Source organism: Elephas maximus, chromosome 1 (genome assembly GCF_024166365.1).
Source record: "Elephas maximus indicus isolate mEleMax1 chromosome 1, mEleMax1 primary haplotype, whole genome shotgun sequence".
Lineage (NCBI taxonomy): Eukaryota > Metazoa > Chordata > Mammalia > Proboscidea > Elephantidae > Elephas > Elephas maximus.
Window position 1 is genome coordinate 13005650 of NC_064819.1, and position 26849 is coordinate 13032498.

At 38.8% G+C, this 26849-nt stretch overlaps 1 protein-coding gene across 1 annotated transcript in view; it reads right to left on the reverse strand.

The window, feature by feature from the left end:
- Nucleotides 1-6244: 6244 nt before the first annotated feature.
- The window catches only part of KPNA1 (karyopherin subunit alpha 1), a 79096-nt gene continuing 58491 nt past the window's right edge, over nt 6245-26849 (reverse strand). Inside the window, exons 7-14 of the mRNA XM_049877975.1 lie at nt 25916-26004; nt 25470-25569; nt 24735-24898; nt 23195-23273; nt 16830-16955; nt 14831-14958; nt 11016-11194; nt 6245-9408 (exon numbers count right to left, since the gene is read on the reverse strand). Coding sequence (XP_049733932.1) covers nt 9221-9408; nt 11016-11194; nt 14831-14958; nt 16830-16955; nt 23195-23273; nt 24735-24898; nt 25470-25569; nt 25916-26004 — 1053 coding nt within the window. The 3' untranslated portion in view covers nt 6245-9220. The remainder of the gene's footprint in view (nt 9409-11015; nt 11195-14830; nt 14959-16829; nt 16956-23194; nt 23274-24734; nt 24899-25469; nt 25570-25915; nt 26005-26849) is intronic.

Sequence of the window (26849 nt, forward strand, 5' to 3'; positions counted from 1 at the left end):
CGCGCATGCGCGCAGGGACCTTTTTCTCCCCTCCCAACCACGGCTTACGAACTGAGGTGACCAATAGGAGAGGCTCTTCTGCGCTTGCGCAAAAGGCGGCGTAGTGGTTTTCTTCCGGTTTGTCACTTTTCTCCCCCCGCCCCCGACGCACAAACAAGAGTTTCTTCTTCTGGGGACTTGATAGGACTTGACGAGTGTGGCAAGCACTGATTCAAAGAACATTCATTTGTTTTTGGAAACTGAGTGTAACGGGAAAGGACTGAATTTGCCGATGCCCCTTAGCCGCAGGTTTAAGCCCACATCTGGCACGAAAACTGTCCCAACTGGCCGCATTTCGGAAATACGGCTAACGTTGATCCGCTACGACGCCAGCGACCCTGGCATCGCCTGTGTGAGCTCCTGCTGCGCAGCTGGCTTTGACTGTACTCCTAAAAAACTAGCTGCTGCGAAAAGCCTGGTGGCATTAGGGCCTACTTCGTGTGGCGATGTGTAGGCGAGAGGATAGTAGCAGAATTTTGTGCCGGTTGTAAAACTTCTGGCCTCGTTAACGTTGGTAGCCTTTAAAGACCACTGGTCAGATATTGTGTCACGGTAATACCAATGCTGGGGATAAACGAGGAAACATTGCTTTATTACTTACTTATGGATTAAACTTCCGAAGGAAATTGGATCGCCTTAAACGTGCTTAAGACTAGAAAAGGGCAGAGGAATTGGTGAAATGAGGTAAGAAATGGGAGGAAGTTACTCTTAATTAGGCTTTGGCGATCTTTCCCTAGTTTTTAGAAATAACTAATGGCTGTTTAAGTATTATGTAAACTATGCATGCTAATGTCTTTTGAGGTCAAGAGGCAAAATGTCATGATGTTTTTTGCTGGTCAAGAATTAAAGTAGAATATGAACTTGGAAATAGTCTCCTACTGTAAACTTATTAAAAGTTATTAGGGGTAATTAAAGGTCTTGCCTTTATAAAATGTAACAGGCTTAATTGTTAGTTCGTGATAGAGCTGGCTCCCATTCGTAGTGGCCTTATCTGTAACAGAACAGTATTGCCCAGCCCTGTGCCATCCTCACGTACATACAGGCGCCATTGCTGGCTGCCGTGCAGCTGCCCCGATTCTTAGCAACCTAGCCTTACAGAGTAGAACTACCTGATAGGGTTTTCTTGGCTGTCATCTTTACCGAAGCAGACTGCCAGGCCTTTTCTCCCGTGGAGCCGCTGGGTGGGTTTGAACCAACCTTTGGGTTAGCAGCTGATTGCCGCCCCACTACTCTAGTTTGAAATTTAAACAGGATTTGGCCAATTGCTTTAGTCTTAAAAAAAAAAAAAAAAAAAAATTAGTCTTAGCTAGTGTAAATTAACAATATAAATAAAATGGGGAAGTAAGTGCTGAGAATAGGAAGAGCATCTTTTAAATAGTTTGAAGCATCTATTTATGTACATTATGACTGTTATTAGCTATTAAAGTAAGACCTCCATGGGCCTCCCCTCTGTACCATTCTGAAGAGAAGAAATTTTTTCCTTTATTATATCTTAAAGTTCAATTCTGACTAGACCTTCCCTCTCCCGAAATTCTTTCTCTCTCGGTGGCACAAAAGCGTTTAAGCACGCAACTATAACCAAAAAGTTGGCAATTCGAACCCACTCACCCACCCACCCAGAGGCACCTCAGGAGATAGTCTTGGTGATCGGCTTCCAAAAGGTCACAGCCTTGAAAGCCCTGTGGAGCAGTTTCACTCTGCACACATGGGGTTGCCATGAGCTGGAATCCACTGGACAGTAATTAACAAGTGTGATTTTAACTGGGAAGCTTAAAAATACCTAAGTTCTGCACCAACTGACACTATTTTTATTTTGTTAAAAGGCAAATGTAAAACCATCTCCGAGAACAAAGTTTAGGCTTTGATTGTGAATCTGTATTTTTTCAGTAACTGTTCCAAAACCCAACCCAACCCAGTGCCGTCGAGTCGATTCTGACTCATAGCGACCCTATAGGAAAGAGTAGAACTGCCCCATAGAGTTCCCAAGGAGTGCCTGGCAGATTCGGACTGCTGACCCTTTGGTTAGCAGCTGTAGCACTTAACCACTGCACCACCAGGGTTTAGGAGAGTAAAAAAAGAGGAACCTAGGTGAGGTGAACGTGTAAAGCTAGGATGGGGGTGTTGGTGCTGGCGGAGTTAGCCCACTAGGACTATCACGGCGGGGGGGGGGGGGTGGGAACGACTTAAGATTGTGCTAATGAGAATATCCAGAAATAATTTTTCTTCAGGCTTTCCTAGAATTTGAAGAAATTAACATTACTAAAATCTACTTTCTTGGGTCTGGGAATTTTTGTTTACAGTCACCATCAGGAACTTGTGTAAAGAAAAAGCTATGAATATAATAAAAATCCTGTTGATTCAATAGTGAAATTTTGATATTAACATACAGTCCTAACATTGTAGTCCTTATGAACTAGGTCTAAGAATGTCATCGTTTACTTCTTTAGGAGGGGGCATCAGTAACTGCGGAATGTGTACAAGCAGGGACTACTAATACAAGTAAACCCAAAACCGCAGAAACAATCATCAAATTTGCGTTTTGGGTTTCCAAGCAAAATTTCTTAAAGCCCCCCCCCCCTTTTTTTTTGGCTGCCCTTTATCATCACCAAATAGGTGATTTGGTTGTTTTCTCCCCGTAGAAATCAACTTTTCTTGAAAATCTCCCATAAAGCCTTAGAATTCAGTCTCTCAAGTTGAAAGGTTTGTTCCCCTTGCCCCCCAGTAAAAGCTACAATTTGCAAGCATTCTACATAGAATTCATGTTGCCACAAATGGGGCATTTTCTTGTTTTGTTTATTTTAATATGTCATACCTATCCATTGCCTGGGAGTGATTCCTGTACTATGGAATGTCTTGACTTCATACCAACTCTGGCTACCAAACCAGTCCTCAAATCAAGCATAACAGACCTATGTACACATCCGGTTGTTTAGACCCACCAGCAATCTAAATGTATGAAAATCCAGTTTGGCTAAATATGGCGTGCTCATATCTTGCCATCCAAACTGTAACTTTTGAAAGTGAAGGGGGCACTAAAATAACTAGCAGGTGTTAACTGATCTATAAAGCAGCAAACCAGTGCTTATAGTCACTAGTGACTTCCCAAAAGGACTCATAACTTACTTGTGGAAAACTGTTTTGATGGTAGTTTGTACCCCAGCCTGCCCAGGTCTCACAAGGCCTGTACTGTTTCCTTTTCACCACTGCGGGCTTCTAGGTTTCTATGTTCTCCGTATCCATCACACTGTCTTAATGGCTGACAACCACTGGGCCCGAGTGGTTTAGACAAAGCAGTGATCCTTACTGTGGACACCCACTGCACTCCATTGCCTTAAGGTTAAGTGGGTTAAATTTAGAGATTAATTTATTCCTTGCAAAAACATTCAATATCACAGAAATGACCATACACTGAATTTAAAATCAGAGAAAACAATGACTTTCTCAAAATAGCAAGTAAAATAGGGGCAACAATCTACCTTTAAAACTAGCTTTAATAAACTTACAAAACCAACACATAGTGTAGTCTGCAGGAACTAAGGCTATATTTTGCTTTAAGACTTTGTTTCATTTTGGCTTCAGAAAAAAACACTTGGTCAGTGGAATCCCTCAAAAAAAAAAAAAAAACTGGTGAAGAGAAGCAATTACGGAGTAAAGAAGTGCAGCATCTTTCTGTTCCCACTCATCATCTGTCAGAGAAATGAATAAAGGAATGCAGCAAAACGTAAATGTGCAAAAAAGAAAAATCCCCGTTTCATAGCCCGAGACAACCATCAGCTTCCACATGAGTTGCATATAACTGGCGAAAAAACATTTTTTTACCTTCAAAATATGACAAGAGGGTGGTGGGCTATTTTGGTGTATGTAAACACACGGGGTTGGTTATGTCTTAGCCTGTGAAATAAGCCCATGACTTTTCTCAGGAGGCAGTTTTTTGTTAGTTTGTTTTTTAAACACTAGACCTCTGCTTTGACCATGTTTGCTCCCCCCGTCGACTTCAGGTCAATTCTGTCTTCTGAAAGGTAACTATATAAACAGCTGTTCGGACACTTGCTTCCAACAACAGCATAAAAGGAATTCTTTTGAACTTTCCTTTGTAATCAAGTATCCTTTACTAACATCACACAGATGCACATTCCTGCCTTCATTCATTCATTCTTTATTGAATGTCTACGCTGTGCATGGCACTCGCCCATGACCTCACAGACCCATTCGTGTACAAAGAACCAACAGAACCATTCCAAACCAGTGTCAGAACACTTTGAAATAGGACACAGAGTGGTCAAAATAACTTGAAAAAAGCAGAACATAACAATACATTAAAAGGTTTTGTTTTGTTTTTTAATACTCATTGGGACAATGCTCCTTTAGGAGGAAGTCTGCTGTGTTAAGTTCACACCTGTGGCGCTGTTTTCTAAGGCAATAATTCATTCCAGAGCCTTTCCTTCCATGCGAATTTCTTCTACATTTGTGTGTATTGAGTAGAAACATGTTTGTGAGTTTAGCCATTATGTTACTAAACTCAAAATCACTTGCTCATTTGTATAGGAAGCTTTTTTTTTTTTTTTTAACCTCTGTTGCACCTCTCTGGTCATACAGAATTTTAGCACCACATAAACAGGAAGGTGTTTGTGGTGAGAGGGTCTACATACTAGACTATGTAACCTAAAAATAACTGATACCTGATGTAGTCATCCGAAGGGTGTTACTGATGAGGAAGAAAGTCCGGAGAAGAAGTGGGTCAACAAAAAGGGCTAGCCCTTCTGGGAGTTCCTGGGCACAGAACCCCTATCCTATGACTCCTGCTTTCTTCAAGACACAGAACTTGCCCTGCCCTTGGCAGGGGTCGCCCCCTCCCTTGCCAGTAATCTAAGAGTTGTGACCTCAGGACAAAACTTAAATCTTGATTTAAGTCATCTAGTGACAGTTACCTCAAAATGCAGTGGGAGGATTAAATCAGAAAAAGTGGCAGCCCTTCCTTACTTAGCCAGGCAACAGGCACACAGCAGATGTCCAAATAAAAACAAGCTGACTTTGTCACCTACATAAAACACACTGGGGCTACTGTCTACCCTTAGTTGAAAGCAAAATGGCACACCTCATCTACCCTCGTCCTTTCTTCTCACTTGAAGCTTCCAGATATATTTTGTCAAGCAGCAATTAGCAGATACTTATTTTACTTTATCACATTCTTCTGATGTCTTGATACTCCTCCTTAAAACCTATCCTTTTCTGACAATAAAGTATTACAGACTATTCTGTTACAGCAGACTTACTGTACCAGTGCGTTCAGTGTCATTTTTGACAGAAAAAGGCAGACCAAAATATTTAAATCTGCCTACTTCACAACAGAAGGAAATGACCCTATTAATTTAGGATGGCAAATAACTCAGATGTGCGACTCCCATATAGGGGCCGCACCTATCTGCCATGAGCGATTTTGGAATGTAGGAGGTAGCATATAGTGTATAAACATGAAAAGCAAACGATGTCCCTTTCTGAAAGTAGCTCCCTTTTCTTTACTAAACATTACCCTTAGACATCACAATTTTAAATATACATGAGAAAACCCCCAAACCCTAGAACAGCTGTTAACAACTTGCCTACTGATAGAAGAAAAGTTTCAGAAGACTCATCAGCAGGAAAGAAAAGAAATTCTTCAACCTAAGGAAAACCCTTTTGTAATTCACCCCCAAGTCGGGGCTGAACAACTGAACTGTTTACTCGGCCCCAGAGAGGTGAATTCAAAGTGGCCTGTGGGCCAGCAAGTGCAATGGAGGATTTAGTTGACAAATTTCAGTTTATAAAATTTACTACCTATTTTTGCTTAGGAAAAATCAGCAGCAACCTGAAACAATTCAGATTTATTATGGGACAACTGCCCATGTTTATTTCTGTGACAATAATGGGAGGAAAAGGATCCAGAGCCCAAAAAGCTTTATCTGTATAAGGAAGAAACCATCCAGGGTTAAAAGACAGCACAACTGACAAAGGTAAGTTACGAAGTAAAAAGGATCCTGATTAGTTGGAGACAAGAACAAGATTGAAAGTGTTTCATGGAAAAATCTGCCTCCTAAATCTCACCTTTGTTTTCCTGGTTATTTCTCAATTCCATCACACCTAGCTGCTGGTCCTTCATATACTTCCCAAATGCTGTCAGTGTTTTTTCTCCACCAAGGTTCTCATTATAAAGAATATATACTTAGCATGTGTTTTTTAAAAAAAAAAAAAAAACAACAAACACATTGCCTTGGAGTGGATTCCGACTCATAGCGACTCTACAGGACAGAGTAGAGCTGCCCCATAGGGTTTCCAAGGAGTGGCTGGTGGATTCAAACTGGTGACCTTTTGGTTAGCAGCTGTAGTTCTTAACCACTGCTCCACCAGGGCTCCTTCAATATTTAGAGAAGGGAAAAAAAAAAAAAAAAGGGAAAAACAAAGCCACTTTCCTTTGGCAAAAGTTTTCCTCAGTTTTGAAATTAGTAATACAGTATTCAATAAATTGAAACCAAACAGAATCTGCTAGGCAGAAAATTAAAAATATGATTTACAGTTACTTCTTAAATGCCATTTCTATTACCAAAAGGCTGTTTTATCAGTACCAATGAGTTCCAACACATCTGAGTTATGCCAGGATTTAACTTTTCAGCAAGTCCCAATTTTTATATTTCAGGAAAATCATATCACTGCAAAAAATCTTAGCTCAGATCTCATGGCTCATGATCTTCTTCAGGACAAAGCAAGATAAGCCCTCTGTGTAGACAGGAAATAGGCCACGTCAGTTAAATGGACTTTTTTTAATTCCCTCATTGAGACACCTGCACTTGCTGGCAAAACTTCCCAACATACACTACTCTTACTAACTTGGGGAAGAAAACTTTGTGTGCATTGTATTTTTTCCATTCTAGTTGGTTTATAAAAGAAATTGAAAATTTTTAAACTATCCAATGGAAGGTACATAACTTATAACATCCTATAGAAATGGCATGTTATCAGTAATTTACAATTTAAAAAAACTCAGCCACAAAAAAAGTCAAAGCTAAAAACAAGATTTTTACTATGAATCAGTGCTTCTATCACCCTTCTGAAAGAAGTTATATTTTAATGTGATGTAAAGGCAACATTGAGTTTTTCTTTAAATTAACCACCTAATTTATCCCTAAAATTACAAAGAATCAACGTCTCTTACAGGTCAAGTGCAGTAAACTAAAATGTTCTTTCAGCACAAAGCAGCACTAGAAAAGGTAACAGTTATAGATGGGAGCTGACTAGTTTTGCTGTGGCTGCTCCGTGAATAACAGACATCAGACGGTATCCATCCCAGAGCACAGACACAACTACAGACTAGATGCGAAGAATGCGTCACACTCTTGGCTGATCAATGTCCTTTGTCTTTGAATCTTTCTAGTTTGAATGAAGTGGATTTTTTTTTTTTTAAAGTTTAAATCAGGTCACATAAGTTGGCTGCTTAAATAACATCATGATGAGGTATGAAAGCTCTGAATATCCCTAACATTCAGCAGGATTTCCCAGAGATGAAAGATAGCTTGTCAGGGGCAATTTCCAAACAGTTTATACTTTGGGGTTATAATGAATTCTAGAAGAGGACAAGTCTAAAAAGGTTTAAAGGGTATGCTCTCAAGCAGAAGTGATCAACTTCTCCTTCAGAATTCATTTTGAACAGCTCACCAACAAAAAAATCTTCTCTGATGGTGTGTCCCAACCTTGAGTCAAGATGGCCAACTAGCACCGAGAAGTTGTATTGAACTCATTTGCAGTTCTCTTGGCAATTAAGCTTATTTTTTGTTCCAGTCCAAGCACAAATGTGGATCACTGAACACAGTACTGGAAGCGCCATTTGCAGGTACAGACTGTAGTCATCATTAAATGAGCCAGAAGGTGAAAACTGTTATTATTTTATTGAGGGGGAGGGGGCAGTTCTAGTTGGAAATGAAGTAAAATGACTAGGGACAATGAGGGTATAAGAAGAAGATCACTCTCCTAATCTGGGTGAAGAGGTCACGCTGAGAAGATGGTCACTGGTTTAAGATAAGAGATGCTACATTAAACGGGTCATGGACGCAGCATGAACACATTAGCATCAAGCTGCAATTGGCTGAGAAAAGTAATCTGTAAAAGTGTGTATTTATCCCGCATTCATAGAGGGAAAAAGCACCTAGGGTGAACTCCAATTTAATGAGGCCCTTGGTCAGGACCACAAAGCCTGAAACATTTGCTTTAATGCAGAAACACAGCATCAAGTCACACCAGCTGAGCTTGGGGAGACTGGAGTTGGTTGTTTGTTTTTAACTTTTTAATTGAATTACAGGATATAGTTTCTGATTACTAAGGATTCTAAATCTCCATACCAGCATTAGAATTGAACCACTCCCAAATCCTAAGACACAGAAGAACGAAGAGAAGCAACAGCAATACAAATTAACATGTGCCCCTCTCTTCTCTGCTCTAGGGGAATCTGCAAACCAGGATCACATTTAAGAGTCAAAGTGTTAATTAATGCTTCAGCATTCCTGACAACTAGTAAGCACATTCACTGAAGGCTGAAGGTGAGGGAGTGGATGGTTTAGCTTTAATATCTGTGAAGAATGGCGCCAAGAGAGGAAAGAAAACCATCCAATCTCAGGAAGAATTAATGCAAATCTGGCCGGAAAAAGCCACTGGGTAATCCAAGGGTTCACTGTGGAAGAACTCATGAAAAGTACTCTGAAGTACACACAACAGGTCTAAACATCTCCCTTGTTGCAAGTAGTTGTGTGAAATTCAAGATAAAGGTTTAGTCTCATCTTTTATTGTCAGTATTTTTTCCCACTTTAAAGGGAATGAGGAGTCCTCTCTTTTCCCCCACAAAAAAGGGAGCCACATTAATATAAGTGTATAGTCCCAGGACTCTTAAAATATATAAATGCAGATCTCCAAAGCCTAGGGATTTTCCATAGAGAGTGGGCCATCCTGGTTACCCTTTTATTAGAAGGGTATTCCACCACAGAGAGCCAGAGGTTTTCCAGATGTGTGTAAGAGAGCAGGTGCGCAAGGCAAGCAAATGAGCGCAAACAGTATTATGGAAAACATTTGAGAAGTTAGCTCCATGAGGACTGTGGGCTCCACAAGAGGACTCGACTGGGTAGCCTGGTCTGACACAGGAACATGAAAGCAGAGTATTGCTTCAAAGCTGAAAACCTTCCATAGGAGCCTCACACTGCTGGAAGATGTACTGCTGCTGGCTAAGGTCAACCTGGGGTGCAATGCTGCTGTCCTCATCTTCGGTCCCGAAGTAATGCTCAATGAGATCAAAGGCCTTCTGGTAGATCTCCTGGTTTTCGTGACTCTGTAAGAACTCAATTTTATCTAGACCTAGAATGAAAAATAAGGGGAAAATCTGTTAAAAACCTGTTGGAAATTCCTGTGAGACAGTATTTTGCCATATGTCTCCTCCCCTGATGTAAAGAAAGGCTCTCTGCTTCTATGGCATAAGTATTTTGTAATAACACAGAAATTATTGCTGGGATTGCACCTGCAGGCTAGTATTACAAACGGACATCTCAAACACGGAAGCAAGCAACATCCAGTCCCCAGAAGCAGCAGCTTCTATACCAGCGATGCATCACCCGGTGCCCAGAGCCAGGAGCAGCTGTGTTCTTATTGGATGGTATCTGTTGCTTAATTCTTGGCTCTGGTTCTATCTACCTAGCCTCTGAACTATTCAGTATCCTTTCAAAAAAATGTATCATATTTCCTTAAATCAGAATCAACTTCTATCACTTAAACAAAGAAGTCCAACTGGAACAATTAACCAACACATCCCCTTTACTAGTACGTTTAAGTCCGTCTGAGCTATGCTTTCTTTTAGCTGTAGCCAGAAGTACCTAACAGCAACACCACCAATAAATCTTAAAAATACTCAGAGGAAAAAACAAATGTATACACATGCATGTTAAAAAATATACATCCAAATGTATCTGTGGAGAAAGAGCTCTGAGTCGTAGAGTTAACAGTTTTTTAATATACTTTTCAAAAGTTCTTACCCTAAGCAAGCACAGCTTTTATAATGAGGCTTTTTAAAAATGGTAAACTGCCAAGATCATTTTGGAAAACAAGTCTGCATTATCTAGTAAATTTGAAGATGAGCATATCCTGTGGCCCTTAATTCCAGTCTTGTGAATATACAAATTCTAGTGCAGTGGTTTTCAATCTGGCTACATATTAAAATCACTGAGGGAACTTTTTTTAAAAAAAGGTTAATGCATTAGTGAACCAATAACTACAAGTGGAACTGAAACTGAGATTAGAATCAGGGGCTGAAAAGACAGACGGTGACTCTTCAACATGAAACTCTTAAGAATCAGGACACAGGAGAACTGGGGGATGCAGTTCAAAGCCACAACTGTAAATTCTGCGAGAGAAAAGCAGTAGAGTCGGGCGTAAGGTAGATACAGAAGTTCTTGGGACTAACAGACTGGTAAGAATGCAAGGGCGGCCACAAGAGCAAGTCATGTCAGGGAGCTGGGAAGATTCTAAGAGTTCCGTGTAAAAAAAGCTAAACTGAAGGGTACTGGCTTCTCTTCACAAACAAAATACATTTTTTTCTCCAGTTCCAATTTCTAAACACTATCATTCATAAGAAAACCATTTTTTTGTATGACTATGCTAATTCAGATGTGGAAAGGTCAGAAAAGCAAACATAAAAACAAATTAAAATTTTCAGGAAAACCTATTACTGTATTTTTACACAAATACCTGTGTGTGTTAAACTTTTGGGGGGAGAGGGGGCCCAACCATGCCCGCCACCCCTCCCCAGTTCTCATAAGTGTAATATGCTAGTTTTTACAGTAACATGTAAAAAAATTAGCATAACATCTATAATACCTGGGGGGGAGGGGCGGTGGGCACAGTTAGCCCCCTCAAAAAAGTTTAAGAAGCACTGTTATTTGTATAAAAATACAGTAAACACACTATCTTACCATAAGCTTCTTCAATCAAAGCACAGTAAGGGTTAATGCCAGTGCCGTTCCTTTTGGCTTCTTGTTCTCCAAGCCTCAGGATATTTTCCAAGCCGTTTAGGGCAACCTGTACAATCTTAGAGTCCATGACGGTGAGGAGATCACAGAGTGGCTTGATACAACCTAGTTCTACAAGGTACCTAAAATTAATACAAAGAAGATATTTAGTGAAAGCTTTAATTTTTAAAACATTTATGAAATTGGTGGAGGGGTCATCTTTAAATTCATCACAGAAGCCAGTTCTCTGGCACCATCTCCATTCCTCTTCCCCGCCACAATTTTTGGACTCCAAGAAACTAGAATACTCTCCAAACTTGAATATAAGTAACTCATAACAATAGTACATTTTTGATAGATGTTCATCTTGGTGTTTACTTTTTTATTGTGGCAAATTTCAGAAGTACACAAAATTAAAAAGTATAGGTAACAAACTCAGTTGCTGTGACTATCAACTTGCAGCCAATCTTGTTTGATCTATACCACTACGCACTCTCCTCACCCCAGGATTATTCTGCAGTCATTTCCAGACATTGTATCTCTGAAAGGTAAGGGTTCTTTTAAAACATACACACACACACAACTCAATGAGCCACACTATCATTACCACGCCTAAAACTATGAACAATTTTTCCATAATATAAACAGCTAGTCAGTATTCAAATTTCCTTTTCTTTTTTAAAAAATTAATATTTTGCTTGTTTGAATCAGAATTCAAATGAGATCCACAGGTTTGCACTTGATCTGTTAATTTACTTAATCTCTAAATATCCTCCCCCATCTCTTAATCTCTCCTTCATATGATCTCTCTTTTCTTTTAATTTTGTTTTACAATTTACAAGAAACTGGTTTTTTCCTACAGTTTGGATTTTGAATGGTGTCATTTAACAAAAGTCTCTGTCCCTTGTATTTCCTGTAAACTGATAAATTCAGAGACTTGATCAGATTCAAGTCTTTTTTAGAAAGGCTGCTTCATGGGTGAAGGTTCTCAACAGTATTCCATTATTTATTTCCTTGGGACTGAAAAATGGGAATATTCTAATCTTAACATTTCTTAGTTGATTATCTGAAAATACTGATAAAAACGCCACCTCATCAATTATTCGATTACCCCCTAGATACAGCTTACATATTAAAAGGGTATGATAAATCCTGAGTCTTTCCCTTTATTTACCAGTTTTTAAAATAAACTTCCCCGACATGCTTTGTACAAAGGTGACTAGTAAGTTTTTCTTTTTAACTATAAATGCTTTTAAAATACGGCACAGTAGGCAACTGCTGTATGTTTCATTAAACTTGTTTTTAGTAGTATTTTCTGAACCATCAACTTCACAAAAGTGGTTTCCATTAACTAAAATGCAGATCCAGTGTTAACTCCCCTCCCTCCCAAAAGAAAGTCTGAACAAAAAAGGAATGCAGTCAGTAGGGACAAGTAAGTTTAGCTTTCATACCCGCTGAGCTAGCAGGAAACTTGCTGTGATTTCAACAAGAGCACACTGAGTTTAAAAAAACCAAACCGAACCCACTGCCATCAAGTCGATTCCAACTTACAGTGGCCCTATAGGACACGATAGAACTGCCCCATAGGTTTCTAAGACTGTAACTTTAACGGAAACAGACTGCCACACCTTTCTCCCGAGGAGAGGCTGTTGGGTTCGAACTGACAACCATTCAGTTAGCAGCCAAGCGCTATAATCACTGTGCTACCAGGGCTCCTAGACACGGAGTTGACAACTCTTAAATCTATTAAAACATTCAACACGTCACAAATTTGCTCTCTTTACACCACCACCTGAACACTGCCAGTCTCATTATAAAAATATAACTTCAAAAAATCAGACTGAAAGTACGATTTCATCTTTCTGTTTAGTAGTAATTCCCGTGAACCCTCTGGGCTACATACAACGTAACAGGTAGTTCACTGCTGATAGCAAGTGTCTGCTGGAACAGACTACTATCAAAAGTTGTCATGACAACAGGAACTTTGTGCTACAAAAAAAAGTATTAAAGGTCGAATTATTTTTGGTGTGTGGAAAGTGTAAAAATAATTTTGACTATAAATGCTTGAATATCCCAAAAACTATCCCTCAGAAAAATGGAGTTGCCTTAACACTGGCCATCGAGGCTGGCTGACTGACCAATCTGGCAGAAGACACAGCCAGTAAGGCTTTCCAGGTAGGGAAGTTTAGTCTGTGAGAACACAGTATCTGGAAAGTGACTGAAAATTTTCTAAAATTATATTAATTTCTCAGATTTGAAAAAGCCAATCTCATAAGTAATTTTATACTTAGGAGTCCCTTTAAGAAAGTTAAGAAGAAACTGCTAGGAGTTTGATAATTAACCTCATTATTATAAACAGCTATGCTGAATTTTAAAAGGAATACAGCAGCCTTTCTACTCTTCTCCAAAATACTTCTGAATACTTTCTGATAAAAGATATCGTAGTATTTTAGAAATGTTTTTGAAATTTTAAAAAGATGAAACTTCAGAACAAAAGGTATGTATACAGTTTATTTCAATTAAGAAAGCATATTTGGTATAAAACAGCATATATCTAAGTTTAAACACAGGGCTTGAAAATAAACTATTTGTTATTACTCCATACCACTGCCATCTGGCGGTAGGTATCATACTTCAAATCATAGGACCCCAGAATCAGGATCTTAGGAAGCTGAAAAAGACCTCATCTCATACAGATGTGTTTCTGAAGACCTCTTGAAGTACTGTTTGAATAACCTGTTCACGATGAACTTTACTGAAACAGCTATTGCATGTGTTAATCTGTTTGCAATTTTACTATGTCAAGTACGTATTTCTTATCTTTCATACCTGATCAGTGTGCTACAATTTGTTAGGGCTTCTTTACTTTTTTTTTATTTCCAAACACAGCACTAAATTCAGCACTTACTGAGTGCCTCTATTATGTCAGCACTTTATCATCCTTTTTTTTTTTTTTTTTTTTTTTTCATTTACCCCACAAAGCAACAACATGAGAAATAGCCACGGTGCCCTGACAGTACGATACATAACAGGAAGGAGTTAATGGTTCCTTTAACACTCATGTAAAACAGCCTTTCCCTTAAGAAAGGTTTAAGGCAGCCAGAGAGTCGGTTCCATTTTTCTCTTCATTATTAGTCTATGTTTCTATCTGAAATATTGAACGTCCACAATTTAGCATTTAATTATATGTTGATGTTCCTTTGGGGAACTGATCCCCGTCTATGTTTTCTCTGGCCACTAAGCTGCTGGCAAGGGGGCCATTTAAGTCTCAAGCCAACACATACCTCTTTGTTTACTGAATACTGTGGAAGCACTTGCTTACATAGAATTTGGTCCTGTATAGGAAGACACACCTCTTTTTTAAGTCTGGTCCGATTCTTTACTTAGACATCTAAACTAGAAATAGCAGGAGTTAGCTCTTAAGAGTCAGAATCTAAGGATTCTATAAGTAACCTTCTAGACTGCCCAGATGTTTCTAACCAAGAAGCTCCAGAGTAGGCTGGAGCCACCCTGTAAAGTATTTTTATTGCCTCAAACCTCAACAATGCCTTACTTCTGACATCCCAGAAGTGTTTTCAACAAGGAATGGGAGGGGTGTAAGGAATTAAATATTCTTTTGAGTCAAATTATGAAACTGAGAAAAATCTTCCAGAGGGCCGGAACTGGGCATTCTTATCAATAAGATCCTCCCTCACTCATCTCATCCTCAAATATAGCTGGTCCTCCACTCCAGGTATTACTGGGGGCACCTGTAAGGACACGACCTGGCTAGTACTTACTTGATTTGTTCAGCTGATCCTCCAGAGGTCGCATTTGTGATAGCCCAGGCGGCTTCCTTCCTTGTCCGAAACTCAGCAGTCTGTAATATACTAATGAGGGCTGGGAAAATGTTGGCATCTATTACAGTCTAAAATTAAAGAAAAATGTAAATGGAAAGAGAAATTACAAAATTTGTAAAAATGTTTACGACACTAACTGTAACTTTCAGGCTAGCTTCACTAATGACATCCTTTCTCCTTTAAAAAAAAAAAACGAAAGGAGTGAAGTTCCTATATCCCTAACCTTTTCGCTCTACTCGGTATCACCCTCCTTAGTTTGTGACTTTGTAATTTCCTAGTTTTCTCCTCTCTTTTCTCTTTTGTAGACCTCTCTTGTTCCACCCACAGTAAGAAATTACTAATGTTCAGTTGTCTTGTTTCTCTGCTAGTCTCACTTCCTCACAGCATACCCACTCTTGCGTGTGAGCGATTTATGCTCCAGTCCTCATCTCTCACTGGCACTCCAGCCCAGGGTGGCCAGCAGCTTGTTTTAGGTCTGCTAGATTTTTTTTTTTTTTAGTTACCTCAGACACATCTTTTGCTCTCTACATCCAGTCTACTTTAAGCCTCTTTAGTTTACAAGGATATTTATTTACTCTGAACTCAATCAGTCACCAAGTCTTCTTTTCATTCTCAATTTAAAATGTCCCGAATCCACCTTTTCCTTTACCACTGCTGCAATCCTATTCCAAACCACCGCCTCTCAACTAGACAACCAGAATAGCATTCTAAAAATAGAGTATTTTTACTCAAGCCTTCCCACACACTAATACCAAAATAGTTTTTCCCAAGATCACTTTCATGTTTCACCCTGGCTCAAGAACCTAAAACATATCATTTCCTGTATGAAGAAACTGGGAAGAGCCTGGTGTGGTCAGCCAATCAAAGGCAGCTGAAATCACCTCCTATGCGTGTTGTAAACTGCTGTAGCCACCAATTTCAATCCCTACTCAACATTCAATGTTAGGACTAAGCATGCTTTCCTGGTCAAGAACCTTCATAACGCCAATGAAGACAAGACAGCAAAGTTTAGTGGAAAGACACCTAGCCCCAGCCCTGTCATTTACTAGCGGTGGCTTTGAGAAGATCATTTTCTCTGAGCTTCAATTTGATCTTTGAATGAGAATGTTAGATTAGATGATCTCTACAACTCCACTCAGCTCAAAGTCCCAGGATTCTGTGTTTTTGGTATCTTTTCTAACCCGTTGTTCCAGCATGGATCATGGTGTCTAAACTGAACTTTCGGACTCACCTGAGTTACTCTCCTAATGATTCAAGGACAAAAGTATAAGGCAGATAACCATTTAAACAAAAATGGGGCCCCAAGGGTTCATAAAAAATCGAAGCAATCTAAAACAAAGGTCTAATGGAAAATAAATATTTTATTCAGCAAGAATAAAGCCCATCTGTTTAATATAAAGTCCAGCAAAACACTTGTGAAAATGCTGCTGCCTGCTGCTGCTGTTGTTGCTGGGTGCTGTTGCATCGGTTCCGACTCACAGCGACCCACAGTACAACAGAGTGAAACACTGCCCCGTCCTGTGCCATCCACCTCATCGTTGCTATGTTTGAGCCCACTGCTGCAGCCACTATATCAATCTATCTCACTGGGGGTCTTCCTCTTTTTCACTGCCCCTCTACTTTACTTCAAAAATAAAAGAAACTATTTCTTGGATCCTGACAAATAATCAAGTATTAGATAGGCAAAGGGAAAAACCAAGGCCTACATATAAGTTTCAAAAGACTTAGCATCTATAAGTTAGGATAAAAAAGTAAGAAATAGACTATAAAATAAGACAACAATGTTGGAAAGTAGGGGTCTTCAAAGCAATAGTGATAAAAATGTTTTAAAAAACTATTTTTTTAATCATAAATTTTTTTTTTTTAAATATCTTATAGACTGAAAAAATTTTACTTACCAATAAAAATATAGAAAAAACAACAAGGGCTAAGGGATTACCTGGATCTGTGCCCTATTTCCAGCTGTGATATTAGATATTGTCCAACAGGCTTCTTTTTTGATAGATTCCTTTGGGCTACTCAGCAAATGTAATAAACTTTGCAGAGCTGAGCAATTCAAAATTACCTAAAAGGAAAAGTTTGAAAATTTTACTTATTGTAATGATCCAAATATAAGTAAACCTTTAACTCTGAAAACTTATTTTAGGAAAAGAAATAACCCCTCCACTTTAAGTGTTAGAAACAAAAGCCTTACAAAGGGATAAAAGGATTCACTGCTATAAAGAATAAATTCCTAAGATTATCAAACCAGTTTCATTGTACACATTTACAACTGCTAAAAGTGTACTTAATAAGGCACAATGAAGAATGTTAGTATTAGTAATCAGAACAGAATTACTCATTCACCTTTCAATCTTACAGCATTAAAATGTCTTTTGGATGGATAAATATATCAAGCGACCAGAAAATCAAAAGTGGTCTGAGATTTGTAAATCAACTGAGAAATCTTTACCTGGCAGTCAATGAACCAACACATACTTAATAAGCACTTTCAATGTGCTTAATGAAGTACACCAGGTGCTTTGTAGGATACAGAGATGAAAAGGGTATGACCCCAATTTACAAAGGTGAGAGAGAAGACAAGTACACATAAAGGAGACCTACTCTACCAGAAAATAAAACCACAAAGTTAAAATGATGAAAACAGTCTACAGTGGGCTCAGAGTCATCACTGCACAAAGGAACAGATATCTTGTCCAGAAACATATGTAGGCATTTATAAAGAATTAAGTATTTGATTACAGTTAATCCTTTCTTCCTCTAATGACTAGTGGTTTTATTTAATAGATGATTCAAGAATAAGGGGTTATCTAGTTGAAAATCATTTTTTAAAATTAAGTCTTAATCTCATACAGTCACCAAAATAAATTTGCAACAGATCTGAAGGGGAAATATTTAAAAAGAAACCATAAAGCAGAAGACAATATAATAGCTGATCTAAAAATGGTGGAGGACTTACCATGCATAAAAAACAATAAAAGAAATTACAGTGGGAAAATAAAAATAATCAAATAAAAATTTCTGCATGTCAAAAATCATAAGAAAATTAACATGAATACCATGTTTGCAAATAAAAGAGATGCTATCCTGAACATGCAAATTCATAAGAGAAACTAACATTTTAATAGAAAACTTTGAGTAGTTAAATGTAAATTTAAATGAAGTCATTTTTTGCTTATTAAATTAAAACACATCAAAAAATAATAAAACTTGTAGTTAAAATAGGCACAATCTTTCTAAAAACAATTTGGTCATATATATCAAGAGGTTTTAAAAAAAAATCCACACAATTTGACACAAATAATTCTACTCCCAGGATATCTACCCAGAAGAAATTATAGAACACACAGGAGAATGTTAAGTGAACACTATGAAAAGAGTAACACATAGAACTATACAGACCACAGTAAACATGTTAGAAAAAAATCTATGTGAACAATAAAAAGACTAGAAGGAATGTAGTAAACTGTTAATGTTGAGTGTATCTTTAGGTAGTGGAGTTATGGGAGACTTTTACATTCTTCACATTTTCCTCCATTTGCTAAATTTGCTACAATGTAAATGTACTATTTTTATAATCATGGGAAAAAGAAACCTTTAAAACAAGATAAGCAACAGTGTAAGAGATGCAACAAAGCAATTAAAAAAAAGCAGCAGTCTAGAAAATTAACAGAAGTTAAAGAGAATACTTAGGGAGCGGTAGTAAAGAAAGACGACTTCATGCAGGGCCTTGAAAAATACATAGGAATTCATGAGCAAAAAACAGGAAAGGCGTTGCAAATAGAAAGGCTAGAAATTAGAAGATGCTGTGATAAGCTAACACAAAGTAAGACAAGACTGAACAAGTGAGGCTATAAGAAAGGGTTCTATACCCAAAGCTTAATAATACACTAGAAAGAATAATAATTATGTGAACAAGCTATTTAAAAAAAAAAACCAAACCCACTGCCATCGAGTTGTTTCCGACTCATAGTGGCCCTACAGGACAGAGTAGAACTGCACCACAGAGTTTCCAAGGAGCACCTGGTGGATTTGAACTGTCAGCCTCTCGGTTAGCAGCTGTAGCACTTAACCACTATGCCCCCAGGGTTTCCAAGCTTATTTTAGGAAAGATTAATAATCTCGTTGCCACTGAGTTGATTCCAACTCATTAGGGAGAATAAACTGAGAGAGTTAAATTGCTTGGGAAGAACAGGAATAGTTCTATCCCACAGGAAGTCAAATTAGTTGAGTCCATCAACAATACCTGTGTATGAGAAAAGAGGAATCAAAACAAGGTATTAAAGCTTGTCTTAACCTAACTATGGGTCTCTACTCACCAGGAGCAAAACAGTAAGAAAGTAACCAAAAGCTCAGAGAAGAAACAAGTCTACACGAGCCACAACCTCATCCACCCTGAGACCAAATGAACTAGATGGTGCCCAGATACCAACACTGACCATTCTGACCGGGGTCATAACAGATGATCCCAGACAGAATGGGAGGAAAATATGAAGAACTCAAATTCTTATTATAAAAACAAAAAAAAAGCTAGACCATCTGGAACAGTAGAGAATACAGGACTCTCTGAGACTACTGCCCTGAGACACACTAAACCTAGGACAGAGCCTATCCCGAGATCACCTTTAGCAAAATAGCAGAGCAGCGCACAAAATAAAGGATATTACCCATAAGATAAGTGCTCCACTTAAAAACGATCAATATGCAACCAAATGGTCAACAATTACTCAAAAACAAAAATGAGACAATAACGAGGCAGGGAAACTAGAGTACTGGAAAGGGAACAAACTGAACACAATTAAAAAGAGTGCTGAAACATTGTGATAAATGTAAACAAGTGACACTGAACAATTTGTGTGGAAATTGGCAAATGGGAACCTAACTTGCTATGTAAACTTTCACCAAAAAACTCAATAAGTACTATTTAAAAAAATAAAAACAATCAACAAGACCTGGTGACTTGCTATTGAAAGTGTCAGAGAAGGAGACACCAAATATGACTGCAATGTTTCAAGTGTGAGTCAACAGGTAAACGGTTACATCATTAACAGAAACAGGAAAAATCAAGACTTGCAATTTGCTTGCGGAGGAAGAAAATAAACTGTGACAGAGACCAGTGTGAGACACGCAAGCAGAAGTACCTAACCAAAAAAAAAAAACCTAACAGACGCCTGGAAACAGGGAGGTCAGGACTAGATGTACAGATTCAGAACTTCATTCAGTAAATACTTTCTGAGCCCTGATACGCTGAGCCAGTAACCACTAGTTTATGGAGACGACTGTAGTAATCAAGAAGAACGATACAGCGCTCCTCCAGAAGCTTACAATCCAGTAGTTAAACCAAACCAAACCCGTTGCCTTGGAGTCGATTCCAACTCATAAGAATCAGAGTAGTTTGTCCCAAAGGGTTTCCAGGGAGCAGCTGTTGGACTGAAACTGCCAACCTTTTGTTTAGCACCCAAGTTCTCAACCACTGTGCCACCAGGACTGCACAATCAAGTAATTAGACAGTTACAATACAATGTGATAAGTGCTATGATATATAAAACAAAAGAAGGAGCACCTAACTTTAGAGTTTGGGGTCAAACAAGGCTTCTTGGAGGAAATGACATTAACACCAAGACCTGAAGAATGAGAAGACATTAGCTGCAGAGAGTGGCTGTTTGAGGTGGTGGTCAGAACAAGGATGGGGAATGGAGGCACGTGTTCCACGCAGAGAGAAAAAGCATGTGCTGATGCTCAGAGCTGAGAGCAGACACAGCTAATTCAAAGAATAAAGATTGCAAGAGCATAGAGGAAAGGGTCGAGAAGTTTTTTGTTTTGTGTTTTTGAACAGCAAATACACTTACGGTTCAAAACTCCAGAAATTATAAAGTTTTTTATACAGTTAAAAGCTTCTTTTCCATTCCTGTGGCCCAGCTACCCAGTTCTCTACCAGAGACGACCAACGTTAGCAGATTCCTGTGCATGTTTCCAGAGAAGTTTTTTGCAGATACAATCATATGTACTGTTTTCTTCTCCATCTCCCCGTCTCCTTTTCACACAAATGGTAGCATGCAGTATTCTACACATTATTCTGCCTTTTCCTTTTCAACAATATAACCGAGAGATCTTTTCATAAGACTATATATAAAGGAGCTTCTTCCTTCTGCTATACATCGTTCCACCGTGCAGGTATTAGATTTTAATGGATCTTTAAAAGTATTCAAAAACAACAAAACCCAAACCAAACCCGTTGCCGTTCAGCAGATTCTTACTCATAACGGCCCTACAGGACAGAGTAGGACTGCCTCGTGGGGTCTCCTAGGCTGAAATTTTCACAGGGGCAGAGTGCCGCATCTTACTCCCGCAGAGCAGTTGGTAGGTTCAAACCACTGACCTTCCAGTTATTAGTTAGCAACAACCAGGGAGCCTTCAAAGACACTGACATGATCAAATCTGCATTCTGAAAGCATCATCCTGGTGATGGTATAAAGAAATGTCTGAACTGAACAGTGGCAAGAAGAGATCACAGATGGAGTAAGAGAACTTAGTGACTGATAAGAGAGGTGGAAGAGAGGGAAGAATCAAGCTGATGGTCAGATTTCTGGCTTGGGGAACTGCTGGTGCCATTCACTCAGAAAAGCAGAGGTCCAGATACACAGAGGAAAATAATGAATTCTTTTGAGGACATGATAAGTTTAAAGTAAATATTAGAGTTGGGAGAGTCTGTAGAGAATAAATTCAATCTCCTTAAGAGATGAGAAAAGTAAAGACATTAAATGTCCTGGTCAAAGCCAGAGCTCAGTAAGAGCTACGGGTAAAACCTAATTCCCAATTCCCAGTCCACGGGCACACAGATTGGTGCTCAAAGTCGTAAATCAGGTCTATGAATGAGGCTGAAGAACTGACCCCTGGAGGTCGCCCACGATCAGGAAGGAACAGGAAAAAGAGTTTGTGTAGGAGAAACAAAAGGTCAACAAGACAGGAGAACCAAAATACTTTAACAGAACAGAAGCCTAAAAGAGGATTCAAAAAGCTGTCAGTGCATCTGAGGGGTCAAGAATACAAATGGCTAGAACAACCCACTGTGAGTACTGTATCCGGGTACAGATGTTGAGTGGGGTAGGGGGTAACATTAGGAGCTAGGAGGAAAGTAAAGTTGAAGACTCTTCCTCGTATTAAAGAGGCCTACCAAAAAAAACAAAACAAAACAACAACAAACCCACTGCCGTGAAGTCGATTCCAACTCATAGCAACCCTACAGGACAGAGAAGAACTGCCCCTCTGGGTTTCCAAGGAGCAGCTGGCAGATCTGACCTGCCGACCTTCTGGATAGCAGCCGAACATTTAACCACTGTGCCACCAGGGCTCCAACAGACCCACATGTGTACAAAAGGGAGGTCACTATCACAAAGGATGAGATGAAGATGACAGAGAAAAATGCTAGTGAAAGCTTCTGATTATCACAGAGAACCAGTTCAAGTGTTAAGTAGTGGATCAGGTTATCCTCGAGACTATGGCCCTGAGATACCCTTTAAACTTTGAACAGAAACCATTCCTGGAGGTCACCTTTCAGCTAAATAATAGATTGGTTCATAAAATGAACAGTATCACCTGTAAGTACTCTGGCTCCTTTAAAAAAAATAAATCATCTATATTAAACCAGAAGCCCTGGTGGTGCAGCAGTTAAGCGCCTGGTGGCTAACCATAAGGTTGGGAGTTCAAACCCATCAGCCACTCCCTGGAAACCCTACAGGGCAGTTCTAGTCTGTCCTATAGGGTCTCTGTGAGTGGCAACCGACCTGATGGGAACACGTTGGGGTTTTTTTTTTTGTTTTTTGTTTGGTATATGAGACCAGTCAACATTTATCCTAAAGCAAAACTGAGAAGGGATGTGTGTGTGTGTGCCTGTGTGCGTGTGCGTGTTGGGGGGGTGAGGCTAGATCAATGGAAATGGAACAAGCAGAACAGAAATAATGAGAATGTCGACATGAGTGGAAAATGTAACCAAGGCCACTGGACAATATGTATAGAACTGTTAAATGGGAACCTAATTTGCTATGTAAACAAAAAAATGTTGAAAGAAAGAAAAGAAATAATGGAAAATAAAAACCTGCCTGCCCCAAAAAAAAGGTCATAACACAAGTAACAGAAAACCGCTACAACCAACAGGTCAGGGAGCCACCACTTTTAACAAACAATAATGAAACACAGGACCCATGCCAACTCCCCCTAGTAATATGTAGTTAAATGTTACAACAGAAGCATGACCGGGGGGTTCAAGGTACTATTTTTTAAGGCAAAAACACCATTTACTCCTACCTGTGTCTGAACATCATCCCCCGTGACAATGTTTCCCACGGCCCGCAACGCAGGGGAGACCACTTTATAATCATTATGCCTGCAACCAGAAAAACAAATGTCATTCCTCATAGTTCTACCCTTAGCCTCTCTTCCTTCAAACTGAAATCCAGAAGAAGTAACTGTGATAGGACTATAGAGCGGAAAGGTACTCCACGGTGGCCATTGAGGAGATCCTATCATTCCGATGCAATGTTTGGTGCCTCCTTGAAGAGCTGTCTTTCCTCTTATTTAGTATTTTTGGATTTAAAACTACAAATCTTTCCTAGTCATCTTTTCCAGACACCTCATCACCTGAATTTCACATTTCCCCCCTCCTTTTTTTTTTAACTATAGGTTTCACTTCTCTTTACTTGGTCCTCTATGGTTGCTGAGATAGTGGAGAGCAATTGATAACATTTATACAACACTTTTAAGTTTTACATATTGTCTAATCTTCACACAAGTGAAAATGGTAAGTCAACAGCTGACCTAGTTGCAGGATTCAAATAACGAACTGTTTCTACTAAACCTCACCTGCCTTGCTGGTCAAAAAACAAAACCCTCCACAAGGCCCTTTATATACTTGAAGACAGATATTAAGTCTTGCTCTTTCAGGCCAAATAAGTCAATACCCTTTAACCTTTCCTTATAGGCCCTATTTTCTCTCCCTTTTAATGAGATTGATCACTCCTGTCAAAACTGTGTCAGTTCCTTCACATTTATGTTAAGATCTGATGATGGTTAAAAAACACAATCATCTGGTGACTAAAGCGTACAAAGGATTACTTCCCAGAGTTTGAATGCTGTACTTGTAGCTCCTGGAGCATCAGACTGCATTTGATTCACGAGAGCACTCAACTGCAGACCCACACTCTATGGCCAGCTACAATCCCAGGGCTCTGTGTTCTGCACCTCAGGCTTACTGAATCTATTCCATATGGCAGGTCTGGGGCAGGGTCTCCTTGCATCTACTTTGTACTTGCTTCAATTAAATTTCATGTGGCTTGTAATTGCACCATTTTTCCAGTATATCATCTAAATTTTATTTTGTTTCTCCTATTACTATCTATAGATTTGATTAATACAGAAAACCATGTACTCTATAATCAAAGATATCACAAACAGATCTATCGAAAGAAAATAAGATTCAATGAGACATAAGGAATGACTGTTTTCTAGTGGCAATATGATTTTGGTTGTCCAGTGGTTGGTGTATGGTCACCCACTATGAGCTAGAACTGCATGTATCAATCTTCCAAATATTTCTGCTTACCCACCCAACCCAACCCACTGCCACTGAGTCGATTCCGACTCATAGCGACCCTATATTTCTGCTTAAGGACTGCTAAAAGCAGAGAAGAGCAAGGTACTTTAAAAGCCTCATAAAAAGAATTTTTAAAAGAAAGACCTGGGCATCAAAACAAGTAAACAAATAATGAAAGAAAGCAGCCCAAAGCACACAACTAGAAAACTTATATAGGGATTAAAGAGCAGACATCCTTTCTTAAAGATATCTTACATCAGCAGCTCCACGAGTCTCCTACATACTCCTGCGTCAATGACTGCTTGAATTTTATCGTTGGGTCCATCTGACAGGTATGAGAGGGCCCAGCAGGCATCAGCCAGTACATCAGTGTCACTGACAAACAGCAACCAGGAGAGCACATTCAGACAGGGGGACACCTGTAAAAGGAAAATGATATGAGTTTTAAGAAAATTCAATAGCCAGAAGCAGGCTGAGATACTCCAGAAGAAGGCAGTCAGGCACACGCTTAGTAGATTATGGGGTGATTTACACTTCTAGAGACAGGGCGGCAAGTGGCTAATGCTGTCAGTGAGCCCTCAGTTTACTGTGATGAGGCAGTCAGAGCCCATGCAAACAAATCTCAGGAAGCAAAATTTCACATACATCAATTCTTGCAATGAAATTCCTTGTCAGAACACGCCCTTTAGACCAAAGAGGTAAAGGAACTTTCACAAGTGCTAAAACCAGGAAATGCTGTGTTTTAGATACCATTTATGAATTTAAACATGAGAGCTTTTAAGATCAACTCAGGGCTTTGTACAGACAGCGAAAGATTTTCCCAAATTAAAACAAAAACAACAACAAAAAGCTCAGTTTCTCTAGAAACAGATAAAATTCTTATATTTTAAATTTTATCCAAAGTCATTTTCTTTCCATTCACATTAAAATTGGCTGTATGCTCTTCTAGTTACACTTTCTCCGTCAATTTCCCACAAGCATAATCCTTACCTTCGCAAACTCTGGAGGTGGACTCTTCCCTCTACAGAGGTTAGACAAAGCCCATACTGCATTCCGCGTCATGGTTAAGCGGTTTTGCTTTGAAAATAACCTACAAGCATGATGGTACAATTGTAAACTATATAATGAACACTAATTCTCTGACTGCTTAAGAAAAATAATAAACCATTTAATGCTACTGAATAAAGAGATGCCCTCAAATAGTTTTTCCCAGAACAATGAAACTTCACTAATTTCTAACTCCACCAATTCAGAATTTTGGCATTTAAATAAGACTGCGTGCTTAAAGAAACGATCTGAGTAAGTTAACAAGAAAATACCCAGAATGAAAAGTAACACTTGGAAATCCAAAGTGATTTCCAAAAATGCACTCCTTTCTGAGGAACTTCCATTTTCATTACTCCAAAAAGAAACGACAGGAAAAAACAGAAACTTACTGCAACAGAGGGGGAAGGATATTGCAGTCCAAGACATAGTCCCTGCACATGGTGCTGTCTCCAGCAATGTTGCCAAGAGCCCAGACTGCCTGTGAAAAAAGTTTTCATTAATGACGGTTTTAGAGTCTAATTATTTCACAATTCTTTCAAAAAAAAAAAAAACCGACATACCACAACAACTCTGTGTAAAATTATGCAGCAGTTAATCAACATATTACACATGGACATTAACTATTAACACCTCTAGTTCGCTCACCAGGAAGTCAAATAAAACACTTGTGGGATTTGGGGAAGGAAGACTACCAATATTCTAATGTGTACAATAAACAGAAGGAAGAGTGAGAGTATTCATGGTAGTAAGGTTATCATACATACACATATTCTTATACATATCCTTTATCTCCCATTCCTAAGTAACATTTCACATAGCACTTCATATATAACAGAAACTAAAATGGCTTACTCAGCCATTTAAGTTTGCTTACATGAGAAAAGAGCTGATAAAGAATTTAAGGAATCAGGATGCAGATAACCCTACTAAACTTCTGAGAGTAACAGATATATTATCTTGATTGTGATGATGATTTCATGGATATATACGTATGTCAAAACTCGTCAAATTGTATACTTAGTAGATACAGCACTTTATGTTGATCATATCTCAATAAGCTGTTAAAAAAGTCATTTATTTAGCAGTGATTTATAAATTTGATAAAGTTGGCAGTAATAAGAAATTTGTGTTTTCTATGTCCTTTTCTCCACAAAAGTTGCAAAGACTAACTGCTTCAATCAACACTAGAGAGTCCTCCATGCACTGCTTACATAGTCTAAAAAGGTACATTGATTAAAGAATTTCAGAGTTGGAAGGGAAAAAATGGTTATACATGTCTAGGAGAAATTCTGCTTATATTCTCTGAAATTACTACTTTGAGTT